We start from the raw sequence: 12,397 nt of genomic DNA on the forward strand, positions 1-12,397 counted from the left end.
CACAGAACGACATCTATAAAAAAAAATTTTTATTGATCATTTTTTGAAAGGAATAGTGGGTATAGCTCAGTGGCAGAGCATTTGACTGCACATCAAGAGGTCCCTGGTTCAAATCCGGGTACCCCCTCCTCTCTTTTTGCTTTGTGGGTGAATATAATCCATGTAAAGTATTTAAATTTTATGCCAACTTCAAATTTTGTTGCTTAAAGCTGCAGTACGTAAGTTTTTTTTGTTGACATCATTTGATTAATGAGGCCATAAAGGTCAGTGGGATTAATCTCCTTAACCCTAAACCTTACTCTAACCCTTACCCTGAATAAAGTTTTTCAAAAAGTTATCGCACAGAACGTCGATGAAAAAAAATTTTTATTGAACATTTTTTGACATGAATACGGGGTATAGCTCAGAGGTGGAGCATTTGACTGCAGATCAAGAGGTCCCTGGTTCAAATCTGGGTGCCCCCTCCTCTCTTTTTGCTTTGTGGGTGAATGTAATCCATGTAAAGTACTTAAATTTTTGACATCATTTGATTAATGAGGCCATAAAGGTCAGTGGGATTAATCTCCTTAAATGGTAAATGGACTTGATTTTATATAGCGCTTTATCACCACACTGAAACAGTCTCAAAGCACTTTACATATCAGCTCATTCACCCAATCACTCTCACATTCACACACCAGTGGGACAGGACTGCCATGCAAGGCGCTAGTCAACCACTGGGAGCAACTTAGGGTTCAGTGTCTTGCCCAAGGACACTTCAACACATAGTCAGGTACTGGGATCGAACACCCAACCTCTCGATCAGAAGACGACCCACTACCACCTGATCCACAGTCGCTCTAACCCTGACCCTGAATAAAGTTTTTCAAAAAGTTATCGCACAGAACGTCGATGAAAAAAAAATTTTATTGAACATTTTTTTTACATGTATAGGGGGTATAGCTCAGTGGCAGAGCATTTGACTGCAGATCAAGAGGTCCCTGGTTCAAATCTGGGTGCCCCCTCCTTTCTTTTGGTTTTGTGGGTGAATGTAATCCATGTAAAGTACTTAAATTTGATGCCGACAAAGTAAACTTCCACTTCAATTGTCTTGCTTAACCGCTGAAAACAGTATGGAACAAACCCTTCATGAATGTCAAAACTTCTCTTCACTTTGTCAAATATATATCTATAGTATAAATCAATGTTTCATTGATTTATTTTCATTGTGTGAAGCACTTGTGTCCTTTATTCTTCTGCTGCTGTAAAGACCAAATCTCCCAACTGTGGGGCGAATAAAGGTCTATATTGTCTTATCTTGTGTTTTGTTTAAATGTTCTTTATCACTTCAACAATAGGCAGTTTAGGCTATTTTGCTGAAGTTGAACAAGCAGAAAAAACAGCTTTCCTAACATCTTTGACCTAAAGACCAACACACAGCATCGAACCAAAGATAGAAAAAAACCATGACAACTTTCCAAAATGCTACCTGTTGAAGTTACAAAGCAGGCTTAGACCATTATTAGCTCACCGCGGCTACGGCTAATATCTCAAGTAAAGCTGAAGTTTTAATCCAATTCCTGAATTAAAGCGGCTCCAACCTCCATTGGCCAGTTTATCACACCTGTGCTGTTTAATTACTGTTAGAGATTAGCATGTCGGCCTGGTAGCTGTGTAGCTGGGAAATGCTAACATAAGCACAGGCCCCATGAAATCATTATAATAAGTGTAATACTTTATCAATATCTGCATATGTAAGCTCCAAGTTAGTTTCAGTGGGAAATAGTGGTAAAAGTTTGAGTTGAATGTCTTCCCCTGCTGAAGAAAGTCAGAGAAACCATTGGGAAACCATTGGGCAACCATTAGACATGTTCTATTGGTTTCTAATGGTTTCTAATGACAACCTATGTTTTCCTAATGGTTAAGTTTGTTTTTCTAATGGGGTTCTTTTATCTCCTACACAAATATAAAGGACCTTTTCTACTGGTTTCTTCTAATGATTCCTAATGGTTTCTTCTAATGTCCCCTACTGGCTTCTTCTAATGGTTCCTAATGGTTATTTCTATTGGTTCCTAATGGTTTCTTCAAATGGTTCCTAATGGTTTCTTCTAATGATTCCTAATGGTTTCTTCTAATGTCCCCTACTGGCTTCTTCTAATGGTTCCTAATGGTTATTTCTATTGGTTCCTAATGGTTTCTTCAAATGGTTCCTAATGGTTTCTTCTAATGATTCCTAATGGTTTCTTCTAATAATTCCTAATAGTTTCCTCTAATGGTGTCTTCTAATGGTTCCTAATGGTTTCTTCTGATGTTCCCTACTGGTTTCTTCTAATGGTTAGTACTGGTTTCTTCTAATGGTTCCTAATGGTTTCTTCTAATGTCCCCTACTGGCTTCTTCTAATGGTTCCTAATGGTTTTTTCTATTGGTTCCTAATGGTTTCTTCTAATGATTCCTAATGGTTTCTTCTAATAATTCCTAATAGTTTCCTCTAATGTTGTCTTCTAATGGTTCCTAATGGTTTCTTCAAATGGTTCCTAATGGTTTCTTCTAATGATTCCTAATGGTTTCTTCTAATAATTCCTAATAGTTTCCTCTAATGGTGTCTTCTAATGGTTCCTAATGGTTTCTTCTGATGTTCCCTACTGGTTTCTTCTAATGGTTAGTACTGGTTTCTTCTAATGGTTCCTAATGGTTTTTTCTAATGTTTCCTACTGGTTTCTTCTAATTGTTTCTCATAATGGCTCCTCATGGTTTCTTTTAATGGTTCCTAATGGTTTCTTCTAATGGTTCCTAATGTTTTTTCTAATGGAATTTTTCTGGATTTTTCAGCAGGGATATTTGAGAGAAAGACCAAGAAACAGGAAGCAAAAAGTGCTGGAGTGGGTTATTTATGCGTAGCTGCTACTTAGTGACTAATAACTATCATTGTTACAGCTGCTCTTAACTTCTGAGCTCCTGTGAGTTGAGAGAGACCTACGTTCACAGATGTTGGGGTCTCTCAGGTGTCGGATGGGGTGCTTGTAGTAAAAGGGAGCACACTGCTCGCACTGGCGTCCCTGTGTGTTGTGCTGACAGTCTTCACACACGCCCCCGCTAACGTTACCGGTTGTCATGTAAACGGCCAGGTCGAAGTGGCACTTGGTGGAATGCTGGTGACACTCGCACCCTGAGACAAAGAGGAAAACAAAGCAAAACACGTTGAAGTATGCACGTTTTAGAGGATTTGATATGATAGTTACCAAACCATGTTAACAAATACAGCATTTCTGTATTTATCAACTGTGTGTGTGCTTGTGTGTGTGTGTGTGTGTGTGTGTGTGACCTTACTCTGGCAGGCGTGGGTGTTACGTCCCTCCGCAGGCCTCCAAGGCAAATCCTGGTAAAAGTCGTCACAGTGCTCGCAATTGAGTCCCTTCGTGTTGTGATTGCACACACAGCGACCGTGCACCTTCAAAAAAGAAGGAAGATCATTTAAAACCAAGTACTGCATGTTTGTCTCATTTGTTATTTTTGGACTATTAAAAGACACAAAGTAGAGATGGTCGATATGATGAACCTTCCGATATTTGCCATAAATTATAATATCGGTTTCGGTTTTTTCACAGATCTTAAAGTCTCATACGTCAGTGCTAAAGAAGGCCTTGTAATCGGAGGGTCAAGAGTTCGAATCCAACCTGGGCAATCACTGTTACATGTTGAACAAGTGCAGTCTGCAATTCTTATAAATGTGACTTTTTGTCATATTTGCTAAAGCTGTCACTATGTAAGGACAGCTTTACATGAAACTAGTAGTTTGTGTGAAAAAAACAGACTCATTGAGTCCCCCCTGCTGCTCCTGCAGATTGCCAGAATGCACCGCGACCGAGCAAAAAGAGCCAATCAGAGCCAGGATTGTGTTTGATGGGCTGTTGATGGACAGCTGTTGCTCACAGTCCCCGCCCCTTTCCCGGAGCTAGAGCGCTATCTTTTTGACAGTGTATGGTCTGGAGGAGTAGAAGATGGAATTAGCGAATTTTTCTGCTTGAAAGGTAATTAATGCTGCTTGATTTACATTATGTTTGATTTACAATTGTTACACTAGAACTCTGTAGTGCATGTGTCGTTCATGTGCGCGCAGCAGCCTCTGTGTGGGCTGCTGTAAGTAACACTGTGTTGATGCTGCTGCTGCTGCTGCTGCTGAGGTGTGTGTGTACATTGAGAGAGAGAAGCGCTGCAGTAATATGCTTTTTTAGTGCATGTTATATTACTGTATGTTGCTGTCGGACTAACGTTAGTTTGTTAGCTTCTCTGAGGAAGGGACTATGGAATGTTTGGAGGCAGGGCAAGAGAGCAGCGGGGAGGGAGGGGGAGAGAAGGATCTGAGAGTTGCGGACTGCACCTTTTACCCTAACTGCTCGTGTTGTAACGTCACTTTGGATAAAAGTGTCTGATAAATGAAATTGTAGTTAGTAAATAATTTTGCTGCTCAGCTTCAAGCTTTGAGTTACATAATTTACTTTGTTCATATTGTTACAGGGACAACTAGTGGTGGAAAAGAATATGTTTGAGTTTTCCACTCTGACCTTTCAATTCTGGGTAATTTCCTGTCAAAACCGGAAGTCTCAGAACATACTCCCCAACGCGGTTGGAACTACAAGAAATGGCTTGTTGAGCTTCAATTCTGTGTGCTAAAGCAAAGTAAGTGTTTTCAGTTGATGTGATTCACTCATTTTATGATGTAATATCTGTTGCTCCCTGTTGCTTACATGTTTAGCTAGCTAGCTCACGTATTTAAAGCTCTTTTATAACAACAGGGGAATAACTCAGTGGTAGAGCTTTTGACAGCAGATCAAGAGGTCCTTGGTTCAAATCCAAGTACCCCCTGCTTTGTCTTTGCTGTGTGGGTGAATGTAATCAAGGACTTATGTTTCATGCCAATGAAAATCTTATAAGACCTCTATGTAAAGTACTTAACTTTTATGCTAACTTGAAATTTTGTTGCTTAAAGCTGCAGTATGTAAGTTGTTTTGGCGTCAATTCGTCAAAAATCCATAATCACCTTTGAGCAAATTGTAATTCAAAGAGTTCTGAGTGGAAACTCTCCAACAACACAAGATAAAGTGCCTACATTTGTCACTAGTCTCTCTTGAGAAAAAAGTTGCCAAGAGCTCAACAGTTGTGTGCGTACATGAGGATACCAGTAAGGGACGATAAGTTTCGAAACAGGGAGGGGTGGCGGTAGTGTGGTTGCACTACTCACATTTTGTTCGGGAATTAATCAATATACTGATTATAAACTAATAAACATCTCTTCCCTCTTCTCCTGTCATTGTTTTTGGTATACCATGCCCTCGACTCCGGTCGGCGCTCCATCGATCGGTGCACACTCTGAGGCGTGGCCATAGCAGAAGCAGTTCCCTCGGACCACCATGTCAAAGAGGCCGTAGTAGTACTTCTCCGTCACTTCGTCGCGTGAGTCCAGCAGGTTGTCACCCAGGGTGTGGAGCTTCATGAATTTCACCCTGAGGTTGGTGATTTTCAGCATGTCTACACGCACACACGGGAAACATAACACACGCACACACACACACACGCACACACGGGAAACATAACACACGCACACACACACACACACGCACACACACACACGCACGCACACGCACACACACACACGCGCACACGCACACACGGGAAACATAACACACGCACACACACACACACACGGGAAACATAACACACGCACACACACACACACGCACATGCACACACGGGAAACATAACACACGCACACACACACACGCACACACACACACACACACACGCACACGCACACACGGGAAACATAACACACGCACACACACACACACACGGGAAACATAACACACGCACACACACACACACGCACACGCACACACGCACACGGGAAACATAACACACGCACACACACACACACGCACACACACACACACACACACACACACACACACACACACACACACACACACATACACATGCACACACACGCACACACACACAAACGGGAAACATAACACACATGTGTTGAGGGAACTTCAGGAAAGGTCATCAACGCCAAGTAAATATGAATACATTAAACACTATTTTTCCACCTTTTTTTTCTCCTTGGTGTAAAGATGACCAATAGATATTTTGCTGCCTAATAAATACATAAACGATAGTTTCAAACCACCTACATCCAGTTTTTGACAGGTTTAACTTTACAGTCGGAGTGAAAGTGGTGAAAGATGGTTTTCCTGTAATAAGCTGCCAAGCAGCTCTTAGGTTTACCTTTCTACAGGTAATATGTAAGGACTAAAGCAGTGGTCTTCATTAACTAGTTTCAATGAGTAGCATTTGTTTTAATTGTGGCGGCAAAACAAAAAAAAAACAAAAACTGAAAGGACGTTTTGAAGAAAGATTGATTTTTCTTAGCATTTTAAAAACAAATAATATGTTAAGGTGTCATTTACTCAGGCAACTTTTTTTCAGGAAATTCACTTTGATCTCCTGCTTCCATGTTTCGACTGTCAACTGCCAGTCTTACTCAGAGGCGTCTGCTGATTCTTGACTTCCGCGTAATAATTCCAGAAGTTAATTTTATCTTCTTTTTGAATAGTATGTTTAGGTTTCATTTATCCAGACAACTTTTTTCAGGTAATTTAATAACTGTCAACTGCCAGTCTTCTTCAGAGGCATCTTATGTTAAACTACAAATATCTTGTTTTAAAAATAATAATAACACAATAATATTATCTAATGCAAGGATTTGTTCCTAATGAACATGTGGATGGATTCACATTTGGTAGCAGAGAGACTTTGGCCAACAAGTGGATAAATTCCTCCCTGAAATGTGTAAGAAATCCAAAGAAAATCCCCTATTATGATAGAAGTAGATTTTTTACAAGCCTGATGGGGTTTTTTTTTTTACATGAAAAATATTGTTGAAAAGTGTTTAAATCTGGCAACCCTGCCAAAAAAACAGGGACACTTCAATGGCTTTGGGATGTTATGTTTTTCTCAAAACTGGGAATAATCTGAGAGGAGCTGAAGGGCAATACAGAGACGTTTTATTGAAAGTAGGAGCCGTTTTGAAATCATCCAATTTTTTTAAATTTCCCTAAATTTATTATTATTTTCATACATATTTTTGTTATATAGTGTATATTTTAATCCCTTTTTGTATTGATTCTTCATGTTCTTCTAATCTTTGGTCTAATGTAGCTACCATAAGTATCATGGGGTGGGGGTGGGTGGGGAGGGATATAATGTAAATCCTGAAAAGTAGTGGATCTTGCATTCTTCAATAAAAAAATATCAGTCAAACAAAATCAGAGATACTTCTGTTGCAACCTAAAGTTCTCTATTGAAAATATCTTCAATTTTGCTTTGGTTACCGTACATGCTTTTATATGGATGATTTGCACATTATGAACCAATGTTATCATTAATTGTCAAATTTTTTGGAGTGATTTTGATGTGGTTAATTTTCTACAAAGACAAATGAGTTTCAGGCAGCTTAGATGTCGAGCTTTCAGCACAACTCGCATGTGGGTGTGATGTTAGAAGAGTGTCTCCGTGGGGATAAAGGTGAATGAGCAAAGTTGAAGTCTCTTCCACGTGTGACATTTTTTCCTTCTGACTTGTGGAGCTAAGCTGAATCAAGCTGCTTTAGCTTAAAGCCAAACATCAGTTCACCAAAAGAGATTCATCTCACTCTGTATCCTGAGGCTGTACGGGTCGTCAATCTTAAAGGCGGGATCCAGCACTCGAAATATAACCTGGAACAAATCAAGGCAGTCAAAGCCAGTCATTGTAATTGTAGGTTTTTAAGTGGAAAACTAAATAAAATAGAAGTATAAGTACCTCCCCCTCAGAGGACGGCTCGATGTCGGAGTAGTGGGAGTCGCAGATGATGTCGTCCACTTTGGTCATGGGCCTGGCAGAGATCCCACGGAAAGAAGACTTGCAGTCGTACGCAAAGTAGCGATACACCTGCCACGTTTTATTGTAATCCATGGAGCGCTCGATCATCATCGCAGCTGGACGGAAAGTCTGTGAGCAGAAACAAAACCTACACGTGAGCTGCACATTAAAAACCTGGGCTGTGTTTATTCATTCATTAGTCTGAGTATTAATTGCAATTTTAGTATTGACGGTTGTGACATTTTTCAAATTGTAACCCTTTACAAACCAGGGGAGTTTTCCTAATGTAGACATTTCAATTTTACTTTACAATACTAAAGGTGATGTGAGGTGTTACTCAAAAAAAGAAGTCAAATAATTCAGCAGCTGACAGATGTTATGTGAAAGATCAATAATCAGCAATAATTGAAAATCATCTGATTAATCATCCCTTATTATTAACTCAAAACCAAGCATTAAGAATATAATGATGTCTTATTGTAGTAAAATCAAATAAAAACAAACTAGATTTAGTTGATGTGAAAGACAAATAAGTTAAGATAAAATGGTTAAAAGTAGTTTAAATATTAGTTTGAAAACTATCTACATTGCTTAAAAATACCATGGATTTAAAAAAAAATAACTGGGTTAAAGTTTATTAAGTTACCTTACTTTTAACAATCTGACTTTGTTAAAAACGTGGGGTTAAAAAGAAAGATGATTATTAATATTTGATTTGTTTCTTTGCTAAGACTTGACAAATAAACACCAGTACTGTACACACGTGTTAAAAACTGTTCAAATGTGGTTGTTAAAATGCAACCAATAATTTAATATAACTGAGGAAAATTGGAAGCGAAAAACCTTGTTTATAAAAATTTTTTAAAAAAATGGTACTGATTTAAAACTGTAAAATAAAATGTCCATTACCTACAAACAATACTTTGATTAAAATGAAATAAGTAATTGAAGTTCTGGTTCTTTGAGTGAAGTCCAGTAAAGAGAAGTTTTTTTCAAGTCAAGAACAGCACAAAGTTAAGGTTGACTTGACAGCGTTAGCACCTCTAACACTAACAGTACACTCTGGTCTAACTAATCAGAGTACAAAACTGACAAGACAAAAACTTCCAATCTGTATTTAGCTTTACTACTTTATAATGGGTGGCATCCACAGGTTTTCCTGTCACACAGCTAAAAACAGGACAGGATGTAGCCTCTGCTGCATGTGTAACTCCGAGCCTGTTTTCACTCTCAGCTGGCCACCATCAAAGCCGACCATGTGACAGCAATGAGAGGCCAGCAAGGTTTTTTTTTTTTTTTTTTTTACAACGCCGTCCCAAACTCATCTTCCTCCTCCTTCCCTTCCCTTCCCTTCCCACCATTCTCAGGAGACCAGAGCCATTCTTCCTCACCCCAGCACAGCTGTCTCAGAGTGCTTATCACTGCATCACTGCGGTATGGAAGGATATGAATGATATACAACATAATGTACGTGCATGTGTGTGTGTGTGTGTGTGTGTGTGTGTGTGTGTGTGTACCTTGAAGGTCATAATAAGATGTGTGAAATGAAACTCAGCCTCCAAATCCAGCTGGATGGTCACATTCTCCACACCTACAGACACACACACACACACACACACACACACACACACACACACACACACACACACACAGGATATTAACAATAAAAACACACACATCAACATAAAAACGATGACAAGTCAGTGTGGTTAGGTCAACGCAACTTCTGACATCCCCAACTTTGGACATTTTACCCATTGATATTGGAAAGTGTTTCCAAATATCCTGCTGTATCATGCTCTCTTGATATCATGATCATTCACACTTTAAAGGCTTGGCAGAAATGTAATGCCATTATTAACCTACACCTTTTATCATGTTGTATTCTTTCTGTATTTTAATACCTTTTACAATCTAGGTTGCATTTTAAAATGTGACCAGGGACACCAGATGAAAACTAGCTTCTTTAGGCTAACTCTGGCTCTGTTTATTAATGTGCATTGTCCCTTTTAAATAATCAATACATTCAAATTCAATTCATTTGTTGAAAAATCGAGATTAAATGTGCAATCCCAATTCGAGTCACATGAAACTTGTTGGGGTAATTGACGAGCTAACTCGACATAACTGAGTCAAATTTCATAATGATCGTTAAATTACAAAAATTTTAAATTTCAAAACCAGTATATTGTTTTAATGGAATCTTCCATGGCATAAGGTTTATCTTTGGTTAAAATCTGTTAAGTACTTTTAACTCTGTGACAATATTTAAATCCCTTCTTAAAACATACTTATATCAGAGATCCTTCCCTGATTTTATGTAACTTCTAACTTGTTTTTGTGTTTATGGTTTCTTAAACTTTTTTCATCTCTGGCCATGATTCTATATCTTTTATTTTGTAGTGTACAGCTGCCTTTTGGAAACACTTTGTAACATCTGTTTTGAAAAAATATTTACAAATAAAGCTTATTATATTATTATTATTGTTGTTGTAATCCAGCTAACAGATTAACAAACAAATACATTAATAAACACTGGTGAAAATATTACCTCCTTGATGGATTTGAGATTAAGAAACATCTGAAGCATTCAAAACAAACCAAAAACTAATTTACAACACACAAAGTGGAAATTCATAAATGGGTCAATGTTAAAATACTTTGAAATCTTATAAAGGACAATAATATAACTAAAACAGGGCAGAAAATACATTTTAATAGATTTAGAGAAATGTTAAATAAATTTTTCAGCCGTCATACACTTTGAATAACAGAATATATTAGAATTTTTGAGGATGCTAATGCATCGTCAAACACTACATTAGCATTAGCCTATTATTAGCTTAGCATTAGCATTAACCTAGCATTAGCATAACATTAGCTTAGCCTAGCCTTAACATTAGTCTAGCATTAGCAAAGAGTTAGTTTAGCATTAACTAAGCGTTAGCCTGGCATTAGCTAAACATTAACCTAGGATTAATCGAGCATTAGTTTAGCATTAACCTAGCATTAGCATAGCATTTGCGTTAGCATAGAATTATAGAGAATAAATTACAGAAGTAATTTAGTAAGTAATAATAAAAAAAATCAAAGTGACTACTAAATTTGGTATATATGTATGCATTAAAACCGTTTTTTTTTTAACTAAAATAAATGCAGTTGGACAGAGTATTTAGATGTCATGTGACATCATTGACTTAAATACAAAAAAGTAGAGGATAGAATATCATCATAGAACAGCTTTTCCTTCATAATTCTGCATCATGTAAAGCTTTTACTTGTAGGTTTTAAAGAAAAAAAGCAGCAAGAATGGGTTTGAAATGTTGGGAAAGAAAACAAGATGTAAACAAAACCGGAAGTAAAGTTGAAATGATATTTTTGCACTGGGTTGTTTGTGTCTAGGAGGGATGTGAGGTTCGCGTACACACAATAAGAATCAGTTGAAACAACAGCAGCAGCCTTAGATACCAATTTGAAACTGGAAGCCTGCAGTAAAGTGGAATTAGGAAATCCTGCGTGACGCTGTGTGTGTACAGGACGTCCTTCTCTCGTCGGAGCATCTGGCCACTGCTTGCTCTACGACGCCTGACAGATTCCCACCACTCAGCTTGTGGGAATTAGGAGGCGCAGATTAGAACCAGTAATAATGACATTTCTCGTTCAGGAATCCACTTAATCACATTATGGCATGGATTCTTGGCTCTTCTCATACACTGTATAGCGTTTCCAGCCTGTTTGGATTATGTATCATTTATGAGTTACTCAAACCAAACACATGTTGTATATTTACACAGTGAAAGCGTCTGTTTAATATCAGCTAATGTTTATTTATGCGAGAGAAGACCCTCGTTTGTCCTCTGGAAACGCAGGTAGAGTTTGAGAGTCTTCCAGCTTTGGAAAAAGCCGATTTGCTGTCAGATAAAAACAGATCAAACTATTATTTGGTTCATAAAAGTGGAGATGAGATTATTTAATCAGATAAAGACCTAATGTAGGCCTCATTGATCAATAAGTCAAAGATAATTTGCTCAAAAAAAGACATAAAAAGTCAACATTGCTGCTCCAAAATTCTTATTGACTATGTTGGAAAAGTTTCCCGCATTGCATTATGGGATGTGGAGTCCAGTAGAGAAGATAGTGACTCACTTGACATCATATTTTTTCTATTTTGTTCCTGGTATTCTACATCCCATAATGCAATGCGTAAAACTTTTCTGACAATTACAATAAACAGTAGAGCTCAACACAAACTTTCGAGCAGCAATTTCAACCTTTTACATCTTTTTATTTGAGCAAATTATCTTTGATTTATTGATATATGAGGCCTATGCCATGTCTTTATCTGAATTTAAAAATTATAGGTCTCCAGCAGCTTTAAGTTGTAGAAGTTAGAGGGAAAAGGTAAAGAAGGGTGTCGTCTGCAAAGAAGTCGAGGTATGTGCTCATAGTTATAATGAACAATGTATTTTTTCTTTATTTTTTATTATTATTGTATTA

At 37.9% G+C, this 12,397-nt stretch overlaps 1 protein-coding gene and 2 non-coding genes across 4 annotated transcripts in view; 2 read left to right on the plus strand and 1 right to left on the minus strand.

Moving 5' to 3' along the window:
* Positions 1-12,397, minus strand: part of LOC114464991 (laminin subunit beta-1-like) — a 58,880-nt gene that overhangs the window by 41,107 nt on the left and 5,376 nt on the right. For both annotated transcript variants that reach the window (XM_028449689.1, XM_028449688.1), the window contains exons 4-9: positions 9,418-9,491; positions 7,841-8,029; positions 7,692-7,755; positions 5,304-5,506; positions 3,308-3,428; positions 2,958-3,146 (exon numbers count right to left, since the gene is read on the minus strand). In XM_028449689.1, the coding sequence (XP_028305490.1) occupies positions 2,958-3,146; positions 3,308-3,428; positions 5,304-5,506; positions 7,692-7,755; positions 7,841-8,029; positions 9,418-9,491 (840 nt within the window). The remainder of the gene's footprint in view (positions 1-2,957; positions 3,147-3,307; positions 3,429-5,303; positions 5,507-7,691; positions 7,756-7,840; positions 8,030-9,417; positions 9,492-12,397) is intronic.
* Positions 56-127, plus strand: trnac-gca (transfer RNA cysteine (anticodon GCA)). The gene has a single exon. It is a non-coding gene; the product is annotated as a tRNA-Cys (tRNA).
* trnac-gca (transfer RNA cysteine (anticodon GCA)) lies at positions 933-1,004 on the plus strand. Its single transcript has one exon. It is a non-coding gene; the product is annotated as a tRNA-Cys (tRNA).

The sequence above is a fragment of the Gouania willdenowi genome, chromosome 6 (genome assembly GCF_900634775.1).
Source record: "Gouania willdenowi chromosome 6, fGouWil2.1, whole genome shotgun sequence".
Lineage (NCBI taxonomy): Eukaryota > Metazoa > Chordata > Actinopteri > Blenniiformes > Gobiesocidae > Gouania > Gouania willdenowi.